The 23746-nt window shown below is 44.6% G+C and overlaps 1 protein-coding gene across 2 annotated transcripts in view; it reads right to left on the bottom strand.

Annotated features, from left to right (window-relative positions):
- Nucleotides 1-22925, bottom strand: part of SMARCD1 (SWI/SNF related, matrix associated, actin dependent regulator of chromatin, subfamily d, member 1) — a 43320-nt gene extending 20395 nt beyond the window's left edge. Inside the window, exons 1-2 of one of the 2 annotated variants that reach the window (XM_033936982.1) lie at nt 22676-22925; nt 5842-6029 (exon numbers count right to left, since the gene is read on the bottom strand). In XM_033936982.1, the coding sequence (XP_033792873.1) occupies nt 5842-6029; nt 22676-22834 (347 nt within the window). In that variant the 5' untranslated portion in view covers nt 22835-22925. The remainder of the gene's footprint in view (nt 1-5841; nt 6030-22675) is intronic. The other variant, XM_033936983.1, reaches the window with a different exon arrangement.
- Between the last annotated feature and the right edge of the window lie 821 nt (nt 22926-23746).

Genomic DNA, 23746 nt, shown 5'->3' with positions numbered 1-23746 from the left:
TGTCCATTTACCCCCACTCTGCGTTTCCTATGCTCCAGCCAGTTTATAATCCACATATTTCACCCTCGATTCCATGGCTCGCAATTTTCCTAAGTAGTCGTTCATGTGGAACCTTGTTTAATGCCTTCTGAAAATACTGATATACAATGTCGACCGGGTCGGCCTTGTCTATCTGCTCGTTTACTCCCTCGAAGAAGTGCAGCAAGTTCGTCAAACAAGATCTGCCTTTGCTGAATCCATGCTGGTTGGTCCTCATCAGACTGTGTCCGTCAAGGTGATCAATGATGCAGTCCTTTATCTGCACCTCTAACATCTTTCCCGGTACTGAGGTCAGACTCACCGGTCTTTAGCTTCCCGGATCTCTCCTCGAACCTTTTTTGAAGATCAGCGTAACATTTGCCATCTTCCAGTCTTCCGGAATCTTTCCCGATTTATTGACAGATTGGCTATTAGTTGAAGCAGTTCAGCTATAGTCCCTTTCAGTTCCTCGATGACCCTTGAATGGATGCCATCCAACCCGGGGATTTATCACTCTTAAGCCTATCGATCTGCCTGCATACCTCTTCTAGACTGACCGTCAATCTGGATGTCCAGGCTATTGTGCATCCAGACCACCAGAACAACCATCTTTATACCACATTTTTGACCAAAATTTTGTCCAAGTCCCAAACGCTCAGAACAAGACCATTTGGACATGGGAGGGGTCAATCTTGTAATGGGCTGGCCACCCAGACATGGCAATAGAGCAGTGGGGCACCTTAGAAGGCACTGCTGTGAACTTCACAAAAAGGGTGCCAGATAAACATCTTACCAGAACTTCCTTATAAGTTATGATGAGCCTCCCCAAAAAACACCCCCCAAACTCATTATACCCACCTGTCTACAACCCCAATAGCCCTTATGACTGCAGGTGGCACCTATATGGCAGTAGAGTAGGGTTTGTTGGGTGCACATGTTTCACCATAAAGGTAGTAGTTAGAGTGATTTATGGGCCTCGGTCTTCCTCTCTATGGTTCACTAGCCTATCCCTAGTCAATATCTGCAATGCGCGGTGGTGGTGAAAAGGGCGAACAGAATGCTAGGAATGATTAAGAAGGGGATCACAAACAGATCGGAGAAGGTTATCATGCCGCTGTACTGGGCCATGGTACGTCCTCATCTGGAATACTGCATCCAGCATTGGTCGCCGTACATGAAGAAGGACACAGTACTACTCGAAAGAGTCCACAGAAAAGCGACTAAAATGCTGACTTTACAGAGCAAATTTGTCATGAAACAGGGATCAGACAGCTTGAGGAGTCCATATTAATCAATTTTTAGTAAAATCGAGGGGTTCTGAGGCATCTCTAGGCTTTTAAAATAAAACTGTGAAATCCAATATGGCCACCATGGCAGTGTTTTAGTGCCAAAAACCAGCCCAGAAGAGCTGTAATAATGTTCCAAAAATTCGGGAAAGGGGTTTTTGGAGGACCCTAAAGGAAGACCTAGATACCCTGAAAATTTTGATTTTCAGGAACCTCCCATAGACAGTAATGCACTGTACTCACAGAACTGGAAGGTGCTGTGCCTGCCTTAGCTCTCACAGCAGTTGTAACATAGTAACATAGTAGATGACGGCAGATAAAGACCCAAATGGTCCATCCAGTCTGCCCAACCTGATTCAATTTAAAATTTTTTTTTTTTTTTTTTCTTCTTCTTAGCTATTTCTGGGCAAGAATCCAAAGCTTTATCCGGTACTATGCTTGGGTTCCAGCTGCCGAAATCTCTGTTAAGACTTACTCCAGCCCATCTACACCCTCCCAGCCATTGAAGCCCTCCCCTGCCCATCCTCCACCAAACGGCCATACATAGACACAGACCATGCAAGTCTGCCCAGTAACTGGCCTTAGTTCAATATTTAATATTATTTTCTGATTCTGTGTTCATCCCACGCTTCTTTGAACTCAGTCACAGTTTTACTCTCCACCACCTCTCTCGGGAGCGCATTCCAGGCATCCACTACCCTCTCCGTAAAGTAGAATTTCCTAACATTGCCCCTGAATCTACCACCCCTCAACCTCAAATTATGTCCTCTGGTTTTACCATTTTCCTTTCTCTGGAAAAGATTTTGTTCTACGTTAATACCCTTTAAGTATTTGCACGTCTGAATCATATCTCCCCTGTCTCTCCTTTCCTCTAGGGTATACATATTCAGGGCTTCCAGTCTCTCCTCATACGTCTTCTGGCGCAAGCCTCCTATCATTTTCGTCGCCCTCCTCTGGACCGCGAAGATAGTTGGATTATGGAGAAGATTTCTGTCTCAGACAAGCTTGTACATTTCTCCAAGGGCTTGTCTCTTTGAGCTGCCTTTTAGTCAGTCTCTGAAACCCTTAACCCCTCTAGCTCCTACATGTCTTCAGTGGGGGGTGGAACAGACGTAGCTAGTACCTGCTACAGCCCTCTAGACCAACACGGGGCCACTCAGCATGCATTCCAATGCCTGATAAATCAGGGGGAGCTACACATCCAGGGGAATGATCCCTGAGCTGCCTTAAAAGTTAGTACAGGCTGGCTAGGCAGGTTCCCTATAAAAAGGGTTGCCCCTCCAGCTATAGCCCTCTGAATACAGAGGCTGCATCTTCTCCCAGGAAGAGCTGTCCCAGGATTTCTAGGAAACTCTGTAGCATCAGGAAGCCTCAAAAGTCGAACAAAAAACCTAAAATAATAAATCAGATGCAGAGAAGATGAAAAGACACCTTCTCAGCTTGCTTTCAGAAAGAAAACCTGAGGAACTGAGGTACTGCCCAGTGTCACAAGGAGGCAGAGTTGAAAAATATAGATGTCTTCTGCAATCCTTGCAGGTGAAGGGAAGAAACCCACTTGTCAAGACTCATGTCTCTTTAGCACTGGAATAATAAATTATGCAAAAAAGAAAGATGGCAACAGGACTACTATTTTAATATTTTTAATGTAAATCACTTAGAAATTATAAGCGTTTAATCAAATTTTTAATAAAACTTGGACCTAAAAATCTAATGGAAAGGCAGAGAGAAGATCATAGTGAACGGAAGAAGGAAATTAAGAAATCACAAGAGAACAGAAAAAATGAATAAAGGCTAGATCAATTAAAACCAGAAACCTAGACAAATGAATAAAGCAGGAAAAACTAAAAAGGATGAAAAAGAACAAAGGTCTGAGGATATTTTATAAACCAGGTGGAAGGAAAGAAGCCAATGCAGCAGGGCCTAGGGAAAGTGAGTGGTTGCCACATTATTTCTGTGCATTCAGGTGGACTAAAGTTTGAAACATAACTAAAATAAGGTGACCAGTTTTGGAAAGGTTATATTTTCAGGTACTGCCATCTTGCTCATTCTGTTCTTACTTGAGAAAGGGAGTATCAGCTCCTAAAAGTCAGTCTAGAAACGTAGCTACTAGCTAGTCCAGTGTATTGAAAACTGTATGTCACAGCACAGTAATATGCCTCCTGAAATTTCAGGTGTGCCACGAGACACTGGGGAGGAGATGCGCCAACTGACTGCCTACAGGATGGGCCTCTCGCAGTGAGAGGCACATATAGGCAATCAGCAGGCAACAGTGCCTCTCCTTCTCTCTGCGTGTCTTCCCTGCCGGCACCCCCAACTGACAGCTCACGGTCCGTCTGGAGGGCCTTCGCACATGCGTGTGATGTCATCGTGTCGACATCGTGCACTTCCGGGATGCCGTGAGCCGTGGCCACTATGTTTACTGTGCTGCAGCTCGACAAAGTTTGTGGGACACTGAGCTAGTCTAATAAAAAGGCAAAATTGAAGCAAAAAAGATGCACTACTAATGCATCCCATTTGCGTGCTTGGGGGAGAGAAATCACTAGGGAATGACAAGGGGATGGGTATCTGTGGATAACCACGGGGTGGGGACAGAGAAAGAGCCTTTGGGGACGGGGACAGAGACAATCTTTGTCCTAGTGATATTCTTTAAAAACTTGAGATTTGTATCAGTATGTAGAAACTTAACACATTGGCAACTGAATTCAATGATTAAAAATAACTGCAGAAGCTGCTTTTGGATTTAAATGAACTACTGTTAAAATTACATCATTGTGCTGTCTGCCTTTGATGTGGCAACAAGAGTCTTTTCTGCTGATCAGACTCGCACCATCTGCAACATCCTTCCAACATGTGCCCAACTGCTCAAGCCCAACTGTTACTGCAACAAATTTATCCATCGTTGCTGGCATCAAGAAACATTTCCAATATTTAATAGACACATTTTCCTATTTATCCACTACACAATTCAGGTTCTCTTCTATACCCATGTCTGAAAGACAATCCAATTACCTTCCCAGATGATGCAAAAACATAGGCAACTGAATCTTTGAGAAGATTGTACCAAAACCAGATAAGAACATAAGGAAGTTGCCTCCACTGGGTCAGACCAGAGGTCCATCGCGCCCAGCGGTCCGCACCCGCGGCAGCCCATCAGGTCCATGACCTGTTAAGTGGTCCCTGACTTTCCTATAACCTATCTCTACTTTCTATCTGTACCCCTCAATCCCCTTATCCTTCAGGAATTTATCTAAACCTTCCTTGAACCCCAGTAGCGTGCTCTGCCCTATCACAACCTCCGGGAGCGCGTTCCAAGTGTCCACCACCCTCTGAGTAAAGAAGAACTTCCTAGTATTTGTTCTAAACCTGTCCCCTTTCAATTTCTCCGAGTGCCCCCTTGTACTTGTGGTTTCCCTGTGGAATCTGTCCCTGTCTACCTTCTCTATGCCTTTCAGGATTTTGAAGGTTTCTATCATGTCTCCTCTAAGTCTCTATTTGTAATTTATAAACAGTTCTATAGAATATTGTCCCTTTTTTAATTTAATAAAATGATTTAAATGGTATTTGAGGCTTGTACAGATGAGGACAGAGTCCATGGGAACAGGGTGGGGGATGGAGACAAAGCCTGCGGGGATAGGGACAAACTTTGTCCCCATGTCATTCTCTAGAAACCACCTCATCCCTCACCTCAGACAACAAAATGCCTTGAGCTTTCCTTCCCACAACCCCTTCAAAGAGTGGTATCCTGAGGGGGTATTGGGTGGGTTGCTTAACGGAAGCGGCAGGAGGGAGTGGGCATCCTTCCCACTGCCAGGGGGAGGGGGGTTGCTTGATGTTGGCGGCGGGAGGGAGTGGGCATTCCTCCTGCCGATCTTCGATTTGGGGTATTTTTTATTTGTGGGTTTATTCTACGCTTGTGCCGATCGCTATCACATGCAAATTTAGCAACCCTCCATGAACCTCATTTGCATGTGCATTTTTTAAAGAATGACTTGCCTTTTTGAAATCGTTACAGTAGCAACTGCAATAGTGGCTCGTCGGATTTTACCGCCAACATTTGAGAATCTTCCCCTTAGATAGAACATTGCTCACCAGTATAGTTCCTGCAGGTGAGGCTCTCAAAGGCTCCTCATCCTACACAGGTACATACAAACAGTACCACTGCCAACACTGCTGCTCCTCTTTCCAGCTGGCAGCAGGCAATACAGATGATACCACCACTGCACAGGTTGATCTGAAGGAATCACTGGCATAGACGTTTAGTTCATGCAGATCAGGAATTTGGCCAGTTCCCTCCTTTATTGGCCACTGCTTGTGGTGCCAAATTCTTAAAATCCTGCACTGTGCGAAACCTCTCCCAGGAATAAAAACACAACACGCAACATGAGAATGTGAGAAAAAGAAAATAAATGAGGCAGAAACTTGCTTTCATGGAACAATTTAAAGCAAACATCCTGCTTACTTCCAGCAGTGTTTTAATTCAGTGTAACATGGCTGCTGACAGTAGACTGTGTTCATAGCAGAAGCAGTCATTCCTTACCTGTGGTTGCGATTTTGGGCCGTCTGCTGCTGAACCTGCTGAATCTGTTGTGGAGCCGGTCTCTTACGGGGCTGATCCAGCCCTGATTGGGTCATGCCTGGTCTGGCTGCAGGACTCCCGCCATAGCCGGGAGGACCCATGGAGGGCCCCTGTGGGGTCATACGATTGCCTGGCAGCATTCCAGGGCGCTGCAAACAAAAGAAACATAATTAGACCCAATTTAAGATACATAATGATAGTCTCAGTTTTGTTCTCTATCCCTTTTTGAAAATTTCCAAATATTCTATTTGTTGTTTTAGCAGCTGCAGCACACACTTGCTGAAAATTTCAGGGTATTATATACACAATGACTTCAAGATCATTTTTTGAGTGGGGTCTTTCACCTCTGAACTCAGCATTCTGTACCAGTAGTTGGAATTATTTTACCCTCAGTGCATCACTTTGTATCTGGCCACATTACATTTCATCTGCCAGTTAGATATCCAGTCTTCTAGTCCAATGATTTTCAACCAGTTCTGGGGGATCACCAGTCAGTCAGGTTTTCAGGACATCCCTAACGAATACATATGAAAGAGATTTGCACATAATGGAGGTGACAGGCATGCAACCTCTCTCATTCATATTTAATAGGAATGGTCCCTCAGGACAGGTTTAGAACCACTGTTCTAGTCTCATAAGATCCTCTGCTGTTTTCACTATATTGAATGTTTATGCTTATTTTGAGTTTTACTGTATCGCTATTCTAGATAATAACCATATAAAGCAGTGGTCTCAAACTTGTGGCCCAGGGGCCACATGTGGCCCGCCAGGTACTATTTTGAGGCCCTTGGTATGTTTATCATAATCACACAAGTAAAAGAAAACAGTTTCTTGATCAGATGTCTCTTTAGCTATAAATGACAACATTATTATTAAGACTTAGCCAAAAGGAAAGATTTATAAACTATAGAGTTTTACTTCATGCAAAATTGTCATTTCTTTAATAAGACATTAACTATTTTTTCTGAGGCCCTCCAAGTACCTACAAATCCAAAATGTGTACCTGCAAAGGGTTTGAGTTTGAGACCACTGATATAAAGGCAATTTACAATTAAAATACAAAAAAACAGAAATAGAATTCCAACAAAAAACAGGAAAGATCTAGTCATTCCTGAGAGACATACACACAGACAGCAAAGACCTCTTGTGACACCATTGGTACCGTGCCACCCCATTAAATATAACACCTCAAGTTATCAAATGGCAGAGTAAATAAATGAGTTTTTAGGTTTGCTCTAAATGCTTTGTATGACACTTCTGATGGAATGGTGAACTACTCCAAAGGTTAGAGGTTATAAAAAAGAATGCACTGAGAATATGAAGGACCTGAGAGAACAAGTTTGATCAATGAGAGAACATACAAGATGAGGTGTTTGTGAGGAGATAGCTAAATTAAAGGTAGACAGTGTTGGGGATTGGGGGGGCATACATCTGAGGGTATTGAAGAAACTCAGGAAGGTTCTGGTGGCTCTACTGTCTGACATTTTCAATGCTTCTCTGGGAGTGATCCCTGAGGACTGAAGAAGGGCAGATATGAACCCAGTCCACAAAAGGAGGTTAGGAACTAGAAACTGATTAAGTGGAAGAAGACAGAAAGTGATGTTAAATGGAGTTCACTCGGATGGAAAGGATGTTTGTTACCAGTGGTGTACCAGTGGGATCAGTCCTTAACCTGGTTCTTTTTTTTTTTTGTCTTTGCGAGTGACATTGTAGAAGGGTTGTCAAGTAAGTTTGCCTCTTTGCGGATGATACAAAATTCTGCAATAGCATAGACATCCCTGATGTTGTGGATAGCATGAGAAGAGATTTAGCTAAACTAAAAGAATGGTCCAGAAACTGCCAATAAAAATTTAATGCTAAAATTCAAGGTCATGCACTTAGGCTTCAGAAACCTGAGGAAGCAGTAGCATTTAGGAGAAGTACTTCTGTGCTCAAAAGAAAAGCAAGATTTGGGAATGATCTTTTCTGACAATTTTAAGGTGGCCAAACAGGTAGAGTGACGTCCAAAGCAATAAGGCTGCATGGGTGCATAGGAAGAGAAATGGCCAGCAGGAAAAAGGAGGCGATAGTGCCTTTGTATAAATCTCTGATGAGGTCCCATTTAGAGTACTGTGTACAATTCTGGAGACCATACCTTCAAAAAGATAACCAGGATGGAGTCGGTCAAGCCAGAGGCAACTGAAATGGTTAGTGTCCTTCATCATAAAGCTTACAGAGACAGATTCGTATGGGAAGATTAAGTACTTACTTTGATATTGTATATACTCTAATATAAACCGACCCAAATATACACAGAGGTAACATTTTTCCTCCCAAAAAAGGAGGAGAAAAGGTTGACTCAAATATAAATTGGGGGTTTTAATATTCAAGTACAGTGCCTTACCCTGCCAGGCTCTGCACCCTCCCTCGCTGATCTGCCAGCCCCCTCACTCACTCACCTGCCAGTCTCTGTACCTAGCCCCCTCATTCCCTGCCAGGTTCTGTACCTTCCCCCCCCCCCTCCCTCCCGATGCCTTGCAGGCCTCCACCAAGCCTGCCTTGAGACCTGATAGCAGTGGCTGGGACAGGAGGGATTCTTCCCGCCTTCTGTCCCAGCCCGATTCTAATTATTTTTATCTCCCTCCTGCCCTCCCTGGTGCTGGATTTACCTGGTGTCTTCGCAGCCTTGCCTAAGGAGAAGAGACTGTTGTGTCATAAAATGTGTTTAGTGGCTCAGAAATGCATTTAGAACACTGGATTGAAGAGGAGCCACCTAATGAGTGGCACTGGAGGGTCTCCCTTCATACATTGTCAGGATGGGAAACCAAGGGGAGACGTAAAGCAACAAGTACTTTTATGAAGGTGTGGGGTCCCTATTTGGATATCTTATCGCTTACTGGGTGCAGCTTGCTATGTAACAAATTGTGAGGATGGGTAAGGGGTGGGAGGGGAATGGGGGATTGTTGGGGAGGATGCTGTAGGGATGTGGAGAGGGTGTGGTATATTTTTGGGTAGAGCCTTTGCAATCTAGTCGCTTAAGTGTGTGGGACTGAGTTAACAGTTAACCTTTGAAGGGAATAGGATTCTTTGGATGAACAGCTGTTGCTAACTTGGGGTATAAGGATTTCGCAACCTATGGCTGCACTAGTTCGGGGTCCATAAGAAAACAGGGCCTTGGATTGTTGTAGTCATGGGGGGAGGTTTCTATTTGGCTTTGGGTATTAAATAAGGACTGGGCTACAGGGAGGGAGGTGGGAAGTTGGGGAAATGTCTAAGTTAAAATGCATTGATGGCTAGACACCCTTGTTAGCAGACTTGAGGTTGTATTCTGGATATACTGTGTTGAGAATCTTGTGATACTGGTTTTGTGGACGTTATAAGTCATTAATAAAAATGTTTGAATACTAAAAGTGAGGCATACGCATAATAATATTTTGTCTATGTGAGGGGCATCGGGTGAGGTAGTCCAACAGGAAGCCGATATTAGAGCTTGCTTTGTGGAGTTTTATAAACAGTTATATACCCTGGAGGAGGAGACTGATCCTGAGCATATCTCCCAATATCTTAACTCTCGATGGGAAAAATTGATGCGACAGATGCAACTCAACTAGATAGACCCATAACTATGATTGAGGCATGGCAAGCCCTTAGATCTATGAATCAGGGAAGTCACCTGGACTTGATAGCTTCACGGTAAAGTTTTATAAGTGTTTGAGATCTACTTCTGCCTCCTCTTTTGCATCTCCTTAATTCACTGTGGGCAGGAGGCCAATTGCTCTTTTTTATGCGATTAGCAGGAGTGACTGTTATTCTGAAGGAGGAAAATGATCCCTTACATTATGTTTCCTGTAGACTCACCTCTTTGTTGGGAGTGGACAAAAAATACTCTATAAGAATAATGGTTGACAGGCTGATGAGTTGGGCACCTTGGCTTATTCATCCGGATCAATTGGGGTTCACTGCGGTAGTAAACTTAATGGAATGAGTGCACCGGTTGAAGCAGGGAACAAATTTTCTATCTGTGGATGCTGAAAAAGCATGTAATCGCGTCTCCTGGCTTTTTATGTTTCAGGTTTTGGAGATCATTGAATTAAGAATCCAAATTTGAGAGTGGATTCAGGTTTTATATACTAATCCACTAGAGTGTATAAAGGTGAATGGGAGTTACTCAGGCGCATTTTCATTGTTACAGGGAACTAGGCAGGGTGCCCATTGTCGCCAATTCTGTTTGCTTTGGTGACAGAGTTCCTAGTGCAGAGGGTGCCCAAGTGTGACCAGTTTGTGGGGATCCGGACTAAGGGCTAGATTCACTAAAGCCAGCGATCGTCACTAAACCTGATTTCACAGGTTTAGTGACAATCACTACTAACTGACCCGATTCACTAAACGGTCCACCGTGTGTTTTTCCCCTTGATCGCCCATTTTATGATCTGGCCATGCAAATTAGTAAAACCCCATGCACAATAACCAGACGATTGATTCACTTACATTGCTAGGCTATTTAACATCGGGTTTTACCGATCCTAAAACCTGATTGCTGTAGACCTATCAGTAACTGTGAGTGTTTTCTTGAAAATCTGGCATCTGATCAGGAATGAAGTGTTCAAATTGAGCCGGATGTTTGACCAGTTGTTTAAAGTAAAATGTCATACAGAAGTTATAATTTAGCACCCAGCTAGAACGGCCCTCTCTTCCTGGTAATGCGTTTGTCCTAAAGCTAGATGTCTTTTTAAGTGTCGACTCAACCAGTAAGGATTGGTGTTGGAGCTGTGATTTATCAAAGCCCGGGAAAGATTGAACTCTGTACAAAGAATCAAGTTTTCTAGGATCTCCCAATTCTTAAACATTGCTTCCTTTAGAAGATGGTGAAATGGCAATTTCAGAAGGTCCTTAAGTACCTCATCATAGTCTAAGGCTTCAAGAAGTTCCGTTCTCTGTTCTGAATCTGTTTCCATCTTTACTGGCAGAGCTTTGCCCAACTGCCTTAAAGGATAAGCTCTCAGAGGGAGATCTGCGTCTTGGAAGAGACAGTGGATGGACAGACTGGATGGCCACTTTATCTGTCATCATTTTATGTTTCTAAGACTTTGGGGCCAGAATTACAGATCTTGCTGAGAGTTGGTAAGAGAAAACTAGTGGAGTGAGAGATGGAACTGGGGAGGCTGTACTCTTAGGAGGGAAATGGATTGCAGGAATTTCATGCCTTAGGTTGGGGAAATTCTGTGTAAAACATTACAAATAAACTGCAAAATTTTCAAATAAGAACATAAGAATTGACATACTGGGACAGACCAAAGGTCAACCAAGCCCAGTATCCTGTTTCCAACAATGGTCAACTCAGGTCCCAAGTACCTGGCAAGATCCCAAGGATATTATACACAGAATTCCCTCATGAGTAAAATGTGTTTTTCAGAATCCAAATACACTGCATCAACAGGCGCAGTGGTTAAAGCTATAGCCTCAGCACCCTGAGGTTGTGGATTTAAACCCATGCTGCTCCTTGTGACCCTGAGCAAGTCATTTAATCCCCACGATTGCCTGAGGTACATTAGATAGCTTGTAAACCCTCAGGGACAGACAGGAAAAAATACTTGAATACCTGAATAAATTCATTTAAACTGTTCTGAGCTCCCCTGGGAGAACAGTATAGAAAATTAAATAAATTATCCACATTTGCTTATACAGTATATTAACAAAAAGAAAAAAAAAAAAAAATCACAGACAAACTCAGAGAGCATTTTCATAAATCTTGTCAGCTAATCTCAAACCTCAAAGAGCTCCAAGTCATGTGTGCAGTTTTTGTCCCATAGCTAGTGGAGGGAAAAGAAATGTCCTATTTCAATCTGATCCACATTAGCTCTTAGAACTTGCACTACACCAACTATCCTTTTGTTTAAAAATGTATAAGTATTAGCTATATAAAGTATTGGAAGATTAGGTTCTTACCTCTGGTAATCTTTCTGTTAGTTCCCAACTGAATCAGTACAAAAGGTGTTCAATCCATGAACCTGGGACTTGCAGAAATCCACACATTTTTTTCATCTGCTCCTCCTACTTAGTACAAAAGCTAACAAACCGTACTGGAACAAAGCATACATACAAAGGAGGCAAGGGAACCAAGGGGAGCCAAGACAATAAGATTCTGTTCTTCTCTGTAAGATATAAGAAAAACAATTAATAAACAGTCAATATGAAAAACTGGCAAAAAACAACATGGAACTAACCTGCTGCATGCAACGAGCACTAACTGTAAGTAAACACATTTACTCACATATGTAACACGATTTCCCAAAGGGTCTTTCTGCTGGCTGGAAGATACTCAGGCCTGAAAGGAGAGACAACTGAGGCAGAAAAGGCAGGCAATTCAAAAAAATTGAGAAGACAGAGGGCGGGTCATACTGATTCCGTCAGGGACTAACAGAAAGAAGATTACCAGAGGTAAGAACCTAATTTTTCATTCTGTTATGTCCCCTCTGGAATCAGTACGAAAGCCGACATACTAAAGCAACGTCAACGTCTAGGGCAGGACAGAAGAGCCTGCTCTCAACACTGAGGCCTCGAAAGTGACATCAGACTGAACTGCAACATTCATTCAGTAAAATCTTGTAAAGGTATGAAGAAAAGACCAAGTAGCCGCCCTACAAATTTCAGCTGGATGAATTACTCAGGATGCTGCCCATGACACTGTGACACCCCTTGTCAAGTGAGCTTTGACAGAAACCAGCGGCTGATAATATAAATTGATGAAATGGCCATGCAAATCCAACGGGCAACAGAAGCCTTGGATGCTGGCCTACCCCATCTGGAGTGGCTAGTCAGGACAAACAGATGGTCAGACAGATGATCTTCGCTAAGTAGTGGAGTAAAACTCTTCACATGTCCAGTCTTCTCAGAATCAAAGCCTTCTGCTCTGACCCCGTGGGATGAAAAGCAGGCAGACGAACCTCCTGGCTGACACGGAAATTTGAAACTACTTTCAGCAGAAAGAAAGGAACTGTGCAGAGGGAAATCCCTGCTTCCATGATCTGGGGAAAAGGCTCTCTACATGAGAGAGCCTGCAGCTCAGAAATATGCCTTGCTGAAACAATCACCACAAGAAAAACTGCCTTGATTGTAAGGTCCAGAAGAGAAGCATCTTCAAGTGGCTCAAAAGAAGATTCCACAAGCCCCTTCAGCACAACATTGAGATTTCATGTAGGAAAAGACTGTCACAGGGGTGACTGCAAATGAAGCGCTCCTCTGAGAAATCTATGGTAGTCACAACTGGATGAGCCGTAAGTGAAATGGAACTGCTGTGTACTCTAAAATATGAAAGGCCAGCCACCTGATCCTTGAGGGAAGTCACCACCAGGTCCTTTTCCAAATATACCAGAATGGGAGCAAGCAACGAGTCCACCCAGTCTTGAGCACACTACTGCTGAAAAGCCTTTCAAGCCTTGGCATAAGTTGCCATAGTAGAAGTTTCTTGGACTTCAAAAGAGTGATAATGACTACATCGGAGTAGCTCCTCTGAATCAAGGCCAAGCACTCAAGAGCTATTCTGTAAGACCAAAGCTCTGAGGGTTCTCCATGGGAACCGGTCCCTGACAGAGCACAACTGTAGTCACAACTGGATGAGCCGTAAGTGAAATGGAACTGCTGTGTACTCTAAAATATGAAAGGCCAGCCACCTGATCCTTGAGGGAAGTCACCACCAGGTCCTTTTCCAAATCTACCAGAATGGGAGCAAGCAACGAGTCCACCCAGTCTTGAGCACACTACTGCTGAAAAGCCTTTCAAGCCTTGGCATAAGTTGCCATAGTAGAAGTTTCTTGGACTTCAAAAGAGTGATAATGACTACATCGGAGTAGCTCCTCTGAATCAAGGCCAAGCACTCAAGAGCTATTCTGTAAGACCAAAGCTCTGAGGGTTCTCCATGGGAACCGGTCCCTGACAGAGCAGATAACGATGAAGAGGGAGCTTGAGCTTCTTGTCCCACTGAAGAAAGACCAGATCCACATACCATGGACAACGAGGCAAGTTTGGAGCCACAAGAATCACTAATCCCGGATGAGTCACTATCCTGTGGATGATCGACCCACCAAGGGTGGGGGGGGGGGAGGGAAGAAGGTAAAGAAGTTCCTGAGTTGGCTAGGGTTGAACCAACGTGTCTAGCCCCAAGCTTCCTGACTCTGCTCTTCGACTGAAGAAGCGCTTGACTTTGGAGTTCCTTGCTGTGGTCTGCCCCAGTGCCATACAATTAGACAGAACACTGTCTGTGAGAGAGACCATTCTCCCAGGTTCAGGATTTGGTGACTGGAAAAGTCTGCTTGCACATTGTCCACTCCGGCCACATGTGCTGCGGAGAGAGCCTGAAGGAGCCATTCCGCCCACCGAAGAGCATTCAAGCCTCCAGACCCAAATGAGCACTTCTGGTGGCTCCCTGTTGATTTACGTACGCCACTGCTTTGGCATTGTCAAAAAACACCCTTACCGCTTTTCCTTCCAGTGTGCTTTGAAGAGCTCTCAACGCCAGCCATATAGGCTTGAAGCTCCAGCCAGCTGATTGACCAACCCTTCTGATGGGGAGTCCACTGGCCCTGGATGGAGTGGTCCTCACAATGAGCACCCCAGTCGGCAAGGCTGGCATCAGTCATGAGGGTAATCCACTCTGTGATGCGAAGAGGCATGCCCTGCACTAGAGCTGCTCCCTGAATCCACCAGCACAGGCTGCTGAGTGCCGGATCCATCCAGGGGAGTGGCATCTGAAGGGGATGACACTGAGGTGGCCACCAGCTTCCCTGTGCAGGAGTCACAGGGAAGCTGCCATGGACCACTAAGTAATGCCAGGCAGTGGGAATCGGGAGCGCTAAGAGGTTCATAATCTGTTTCTGGAGCTTCTGCTTGCATGGCTCAGGAAGAAAGACACAACTTTGGACTATGTTGAACTGAACTCCCAGATACTCCAGCGTCTGAGAAGGCATTAGCTGGCTCTTCTTGAAGTTGACAATCCAGCCCAAGCACTGCAGAAGAGACACCACAGTCTCTACTGCTTGTTTGCACTCCAGCTGGGACAGAGTCCTAATTAACCAATCATCCAGATAGAGATGAACTTGGACCCCTATTATGCAATGATGCACCTCTACCGCTACCATTACTTTGGTGAAGGTGCTGGAAGCTGTTGCCAGCCCAAAGGGGAGGGCTGCAAACTGGAAGCTGGAGAACATGAAACCTCAGATACCTTCGATGCCCTGGGAAGTTGAGAATACAAGTATGTATATAAGCTTCTGTCATATCCAGAGAAGCCAGAAATTCTCCCAGGGTTACAGCTGCAATGACCAAATGAACTGTTTCTATTCAAAAGTGTGAAATCTACAAAAAAGCATTGACTGACTTGAGATCCAGAATGGGTCATCAGTCCTCTGAGCCTTTCTTTGACACAGTGAAGTATAATTGTATCTGCCTAAGCACAATTCGCTTTCCAGAACAGGTTCCACAGCACTGATGTCTAAAAGATGATGCAGGGTAGCTCAAATCTTGGATTCTATCTCCGATCTTTTGGCTGGAGAGCTCAGAAATAAATCCGGGGAGAGACAAAAGAAGTCTACCTTGTGCCCCTCCTGTATAATGTCCAGCACCCATTGATTCGAGGAGATTTGCGCCTACTCCTTGTAAAATGCTGACAACTGGCCTCTGATATGAGGAAGAACTGTCGGACTTCTGGCATCATTGGGGCTTCTTAGACATGGGCCTGGGGTGAGACCCCGAAGCCTGTGAACATCTGGAGTTATTGTTGCATGGCCTATACCCCTGGGAATATCTCTGGGCAATGAAGCTAATGGAAATCTGGCAAAATCTGCATGAGGAATGAAAATTACTCTGACTTCCCCTCCCCAAGGTATGTTGAGGCTTGCTATCTGGGAAAGACTTAAGGGTTGTGATCCACTACCCCAGCCATGAGGTCATCCAGCCTCTTGCCAAAGAGCATCTGACCTTAAAAGGAGAGCCTGCTCAGTGTCGCCTTAGTGGCCAAATCTCCAGCCCAGTGACGAATCCAGTGTCTTGTGAACCAACACCACATAAGCTGAAACCTTACACAGAACTCTAATGAAGTCATACAAGGCATCCACTAGGCACCCATGCCCAGACGTCCTCCTCCAAGGGCACCCAGCGTAATCTCGTGTAACAGGTCCATGCTGCAAATGAGTTAGCAGCTGCCTTGATATCCGAAGATGCCACTTCAAAAAGCTTCTTTAAGACAATGTCCACTCTGCAATCCTAAAAATCTTTAAGCGTCACTCCCCCATCACTAAGGAGGGCTGTGCGCTTGGTGACCTGAGCCACTGCCAAATCCACTTTCAGTTGCTCAAATAGCTGCTGAAATTTGGTGCCATAGGATAAAGCTTAGACATAGTTTTAGTCAGGAGTATCCCATTGTTCCGTGAATAGGGCAGTGAAATCTGGTTGTGTAGGAATAAAGGATGTCAGAGCATTAGAGCAGCTCATGACAGAACACTGAAATGTGGAGGGCTGACCCACCAGCTTCAGTTCCTTATAGTATCCACAATGAAATGATAAAAAGTAGAGAATGACAAGGCCGAAAGTTACATCGGAAGGAGGGACTCGGTGGCAAGAAGGTGCCAGTCAGAGCAGCCCTCTATGTAGGAAACTTCTAAGAGGCTGGCAGGCCCACCCTTGGAGGCGTGAAGGGGCTGACTCAGGAGCGTTGCATGTTGTTTTGTTTTTTTTGGGGTTTTTTTATCGCCTATTATCGGAAGGGAAGGTGCGAGGGTGGGGGACTGTTGGACCCGCAATAGGGAGGGAGGAGGGCTGCTGCTGCACCTGCGATTGCAAGGGGGACTGTGACCGGGAGGGGTGGGAAGGGAGGCAACTCGCAGCAGATTCTTTACGCGGGGACAAGGCCATTCACAGCTCCATGGGGCGGTAAATGGCCTTGTCCCCGTACCCGTGGCAACCAGTTGATTTTTTTTCCCCGTTCCTGCAGGTTACCTATGGCTATCAGTCAACATATCATTCTCTACTAAAAACCCTGCGAATGGAGGGGTCATCACCCGTATCAGGGCCCTCCAAGGTATCCATTCCACAGGGTGGAAGCTGTGTCTGGCGACAAAAGCATTATAGTATCAGTTTGCCAACTAAGGCAGTCTGGGTCTGTAGGAGCCTGGACAGAGGGACCCTGGGAAGACCTCTGCCAAAATAGTTACCAGCCTGGAAGCTGGTGATGTGCCTACTGGCTGTGCCAGGTTTGTAAGATAAGCTCTCCACATAAGATGGATACATTCTGGGGAAAAGCCACACACTTGAGTAGAGGCAGTGTCCCGATGGAGCCCCGAGGCCCATAAAGAGTCTCTGGACTCAATGCGCTTGTGTTTCGCACTGTTGCCAAAAACTGACACTGGGCAGGATTTTTTCCCCATTTCTTGGTCCCACATTGGCTCACCAGCCCTAGAGGACCCGGAGGAGGCGAGGCCTGAAGATCCCGCTCCCTCCTTGCGCACATCGCAGCACAAAGATGCTCCTCTGTTGGGAAACCAGTGCAATCCATACTTGAATTCAATAGATTAGGGGGCCAAGGAGTCCATCCCTACCGATTTTATGCAAAAATTGAGTGGTTTTGAGGCAGAAAATAAACTTGGAAAGATTTTTAAAAATCCACGATAGCCACTGTCAGTAAATTTGCATCAAAAATGGCCTGTAGAAATGATTAGAAAAAATAAAAAAACACCAAAATAGGGGTTTGGGAGGTGGGAGATCTGAACTCTACCTCCAGAAACAGTGAAAAATGCTGTTTTAAGTCTTCCATCGATTTTCCCATAGGCTATACTGAAGGCATACTCGCAATCTGTCAGCTCTTTACACTATAGTTGAAGTGAAGGGAAAGGAATTTCTGCCTCAAAAGTCTTCCAGATGATCTAATGAAATCTTCAAGATGTTCGGGCTGCCAGTCGGACAGACCCCGACTGAAACCTTTACCCCCTCGAAACCTCTCCATGCGACTGGGGGTGGGAAAACGCAGCCTGCGTCCTGATACCCTGAGGGCTGTTACTCAGGGCGCAAACAGCTTACACTTAAACATCTGACATCAACAGAAGGCAAACAAGCTTCCAGGGGGACGGACCCTGAGCCCGAAAGTTGGCAAACACAAGCTAGCTTCACAGGTTCACGCAAAGCTTGCCCTGTGAAACAGCAGTCCGGCTCAGTGGAACCTGCTTCCTTTCCCAGGCAAAGAACCACTCCAAAGGGGGACTCATGGCAATGAAGCTGCCAGAAAAAAACCCCACCCGAATTTAAGATGAAAAAATAAAAAAAAGAAGCAGAGCAGATTAGAAAGACTTCTGCACTGTTCAGTTGCAGAAATGAAAACTGTAGGGGCCTCTGCCTCTCTCAGCTAAGTAGGAGGAGTAGATGAAGAAAATGTGTGGATTTCTCCAAGTACCGGTTCACGGGCATGGACTGAATACTTTTTGTACTGATTCCGGACGGGATGCAAAAGAAAGCCCTTTACTGCAAAATACCGAGAAACTAACCCACATAAAAAGTAGAGGATGGAAGGAAAGAAAAGACTAGCCTGAAAGGAAGAGAGTGATTTACAGATATAAGGTTTAGTCAATATCTAGTGCTTCTTTGCATTCCGTATTCCCTCAAACTGGGTCAATTCTCATATCTTTCTCTTCAATAAAGCAATGCCAAAATAATGGCACTCTAAAAATCAAATCATTGTATATTTACATTTTAGGATTAATTTTTTAGTTTGCAATAAATGTTTGTTGCCATTGCACCTTACATTTGAGCCTTTCAGAGCAAAAGCAGGCCATGTCCACTTTTGCATTATTTCAGCAATGAACTGATTCAATTTCATACCTCTGTGACCTAAAGCAGTGGTTCTTAAACCTGTCCTGGGAGACCCCTAGCCAGTTGGATTTTCAAGATCCCTAATGAATATGCATGAGGCAGATTTGCATATAAGAGGTAACAGGCATGGAAATCTGCCTTATGCACATTCATTAGGGATATCTTAGAGACCCAACTTGCTGTGTTATTGAAATGGTGTGATCCAAATAAATAAATTTAAGAATCCCACTTTCAGAAATTTAAAAACAAAAATAGGTATGGTCACTTGGTATATGCATTCCTACCTTCTTATGCCCGTATTTTAATGTAGAATTCAGAACCTCCACATACGAGACCCGATCGCTCCAACGCTCTGTGCTGCCAATTGACCAGCAATGTATATTCAAAGACCTAGTAATGGCCTACAAACTCTTCCATGACATGGCACCGGTCTATATGGCCTCAAAATTTCTGTCCCATGCGCCAAACTGACCGCTTCGCTTGCAAGAAGAGAAGAAACTACACAAGCCTTGGGACACGCCATCCGCCTTGAGAATGCCCAAAAAAGATATTACTCGAACCACCTACCGCACCTCTGGAACAAGCTACCTACCCACATAAGATCATTAGGTCTACTGAACTTCAGGAAGGCAATAAAGCTCACTTCTTTCCCTGACCCACTATGAGAGTGCGCCAATCTAAATTCCTTGGACCTTCTGACTAAAAGGCCTGACTCTCCACTGTCTTGAGTCTCAAATGCTGATGTGCTTTGTCCTGTCTGACCTTGCCATGTTTTATCATCCAATGTTTTACCACACTTTGTCACACTGTTCACTGTCCTTGTCCTACTGTACACCATATGTACCATACTATGTTGGCCATGCTGCTTCTCATACCATGTTTGCCGTTCCATGTCTTCCATGCTACGTTTCATCATGCATGCTTGCCTAACCAGTTTTCCTAGTCATGTCATACTATGTTAGCCATGCTTTGTAATAATATGTTTACCGTGCTATGTTTTGTTGAATTATGTTTGTCATGCTATGTCTCACCATACCATGTTTTGTCATTTTATCTTTTTATCATGCTTTGTAAACTTTGTTTTGAAATCTTTGTCAGACTTGCCTCACATACATTAGATAGATTGAGAGCCCAATGGGACAGACAGGGAAAAAATGCTTGAGTACCCGAATAAATTCATGTAAACTGTTCTGAAACTCCCCTGGGAGAACGGTATAGAATAAATAAAAAAAGAAAGATGCTATTTTGCAAAACAGAATGCTTGGGACCTTTGCTGCATGCAGCTTGCGCAATGATATTTGTCCTAATTGTTTAAAACTGAAAACACAATTGTTTCTCCCAGTGGGTTGTCATTTATGTTTTGTTTCTTCTAGGAGTCTTACAGTTCATGCATTTTTAATTATGATCATGCAGTTACGACTTTATTAATAATGATTTGGTAGCCCATATAAAAATTTCCATTATAGAAAGTCGTTCCTTAACTAGATATTCAAAACCAAATCTGTGAAGTCTATGGAGCTGGTAAATCAATGACTAATGTTAACTAGATAAAGCTATCTGGTTACCTCCAGAATGGTGATTTTTCCCAACCAGATTTAAATTGTTATCCTTAACCAGATAACGCTGAATATGTGTGCTATCTAGTTGGAAGATAGCTTGTTAAAAGGAGAAGGGATCAGAGCCAAAGGGGGCCATTTTTGATAGGACGTCTAAGTATGACTTTGGACATCTCCTACAAGATGTCTAAAAAATTCGGAGTGGCAAAACAACTATTTTTGAAACTGCAAGATGGCCAACTTAAAAAAAAATTGATCCATCTAGACATTCTGGCTCTTAAGACATCTATCTTTTGTTTTGTCATTTTTTAAATTCAAAATGTCCAAAACAAGCCCATTTGGATGTGGGAGGAGTCAGAATTTTAATGGACTGGCCACACATGCCAACAGAACAGTGGGGCACCTTAGGGGATACTGCTGTGAACTTCACATAAAGGGTGCTGGGTACACGTCATCATAACCCCCTTATAGTATATGGTGAGCCCTCAAAAACTTACTACACCCACCTGTCTACCACCTCAATAGCCCTTATGGCTGCAGGTGTCACATATATGCTCTACTAGGATGTCCCATAATATCTGCAGCTGGAGGAGTGTGTGGCGCAGTGGTTGGATCTACAGCCTCAGCACCCTGGGGTTGTGGGTTCAAACCCCGCGCTGCTCCTTGTGACCCTGGGCAAGTCACTCAGTCCTCCATAGCCCCAGGTACATTAGCTAGATTGTGAGCCCACCGGGACAGAGAGGGAAAATGCTTGAGTACCTGATTGTAAAACCGCTTAGATAACCTTGATAGGCGGTATATAAAATCCTAAAACTTGTACTGTTTCTCTCACATCTTTGGGGGTGAGGTGGGAAGTGATCACAGGGGAAGTTGGGGGGGAGGCATGCTTTCATTCCTCCAGTGGTCATCTGGTCAATTTGGGTACTTTTTTGGCCCTTAGACGCTTTTAAAACAGACCTACCTCTGAACATTTAAATGGCATCCTGGACATCTTGGAAAATGTTTATCCCTGCAAGACACCCAAGTACTAAAAATCCTGCCTCTAACATGCCCCTTTAACATTTAGATGTCCTGGAGGATAAATGCCCCGCAAGACATCTAAAAACAGTTTAAAAAATCAGCACTTGGATATTTTGGTGATTAAAACATCCAAGTGCCAGCTTATTGTCCGTTTTTATTTTTTTGAAAATGAGCCCACCCCCCCTCAGTCTCCATTTACCACATTGAATTATCTGGACAAAGGATAACCAATCTTTGCCTGGGTGGGACACTTCTGTATTTGTTATAATAAGAAGCAAGTCATAAAATGAAATGAGACATGCTGAGTCAGATCAAGTTCTGTGAGCCCTTTCTCTGCCAGTGGCCACTCTGACAAGTTCCAAGCAGTTTCCAAAAAAAAGTTGATCAATTGATTTCTCCAAATCTCTTTTGAACCTTGTTTACCTTGACCTAGCAACAGATTCCACTGTTAATTAGGCACTACAGTATGTGAACAAAAATACTTTTATGACTTGTTTTCAATTTGCTGGTTATTTCATGAAGTGTTCTCTTGTTTTAGGGTTGTTTCAAAGGATAAGTGTGAATCTTTTGAATATTGACTACTGATATCTAGTTTATAATTTGCTTTAGTTTTATTCATTCATCCATCCATCCATATAATTTATGTTTAGTTATGTTGCACTCAGCTATTTATCAAAAGACAAACCACAAAAAAATAGCAAATAAATAAACAAGATAATTTGTCTTTCAGGAGCTGACACTATGCACAAGCCCACTCTGTTGCTTGACTCAGTTCCTGAAAGCAAGACCTGTTTAATCATTAGGCAAACTAAGAGGTCATCTAAGGTAGCAGAGCAAATGCACTTAAAGCCAAACAATAGGTTTTGACAGGTACACAAACTCAAAGAACCATCGGTCTGTACCTTTTCCCACCTGGCCAATTTTCAAATAATTCATTTACTCCTTTAAATGGCCTTGGGAAAAAGTCCCCCAAGCATACCTTTTTTTTTAAAAAAAAAGGTTTATTGCGGGAATGATGGTTGTTGGGCTGATTATTACTGCTGTGATTAAATAGGCAAAATTTCAGGGATCGTGGACAGGACTCGAAGGTTGGCTGGGCGAGGATTGCAAAGCTGAAGGTTTGCTTAGGCACTTTCCCTCCTATTAGCCCTTGCACCTTAGGAGTACATGGAACTCTCTCGTGTGACACGAGCCCTAATTTATAACCCTCAAGCAAAATAAAATAAGCCCGAGCCAAAGAATTGTGCTTCCAGGACTACTGGACCGCGACAGGAAAGTTTCCTTCCCGATCCTGTCTCTCCTCCTCCCCCACCCCCAGTCACCGGGGGCGCCGCGCCTCTCCGCCAGCTTTTCCACTCCTCTTTCAGCCTCGCTTGCTCGTCGCTCACCGGATAAGCGGCACCTGGCATGGGGGAGCGATAGAGGCCCTGACCGGGCGCCGGTCCCATGCGGACGGCAGGTCCCGTGGTGCCCGATCCCAGTGCAGCGCCTCCCCCTCCTCCGCCGCCGCCAGGAGTCACCGACTGGAATCCCGCCCGCGCCGCCATCTTCTCCTCCGGCACAATGGAGCGGCACCGGAAATGACGGCGGCGAGCGCGGTACGAGTACTGGGAGCGAGGCTGGGCTAGAGCGGCCGCTGCTCTGGGGGGGATGCTGTCCCAGGTTGCGCGCCTCCCGGCGGCTGGCAGTGAGCTACTCAGGCGCAGACGGCACAGACAGGCAGGCTCCATAGGCCAAGATGGTCTTTGACTTTGACTGCCGCCTTCGTTTCTGTATTTTGGGGAGATGGAAAGCGAGCCACACTTAAATGTCTGCATAGGAACTAACTTTTGAAAATGATTGGGAGTGCTAAACTCATAACTCACAATAATTTTTCCCTTACCCAGCAAAGAATAGTAGTGATGACGGATCTTTTCCAGATAAGCCCCGCCAAAAAGTTAACCCCCGCCACCCAAAAAAGATTATAAAAAAGAGGCGCGATCTGTATAAAGTAAAGGGGGGGGGTTCCCCCCCCCCCCCCGTCGGAGCCCTTAAAAAATGGTCGACAGTTTATCCTATTTTTTATAATGTTAAGTTTCATATCCTCTTTTTTATAATCTTTTTTGGGTGCTCCGACGGGGGGGGGGGCGTGGGGGGACCCCCCACTTTACTTTATACATATCGCGCCGCGTTGTGGGGCCGTTGTGCTGAGAACTTCACTGGTTAAGGTTGCGTGCGCTGGCAAAAGGTGGCGGGGCTTAACTTTCGGCACGTCCACTTTTTCCATTAGTGGCGGGGCTTATCTGGAAAAGATCCGTGATGACCAGCCTATATCTAAATGTCAACAGCAGGGGCAGGGAACGTGGACAAATCAAAAGCTAGGGTCCAGCCAGTCTCTCATCACAGCTGTCAGCATCACACTTAATGTGACCATTTTTTTTTTTTCCTTAAAACAGGACAGGAGTCGGACCCCGGAACCC

The sequence above is a fragment of the Geotrypetes seraphini genome, chromosome 3 (genome assembly GCF_902459505.1).
Source record: "Geotrypetes seraphini chromosome 3, aGeoSer1.1, whole genome shotgun sequence".
Taxonomy (NCBI): domain Eukaryota; kingdom Metazoa; phylum Chordata; class Amphibia; order Gymnophiona; family Dermophiidae; genus Geotrypetes; species Geotrypetes seraphini.
This window is presented reverse-complemented; position numbering and strand designations above follow the sequence as displayed.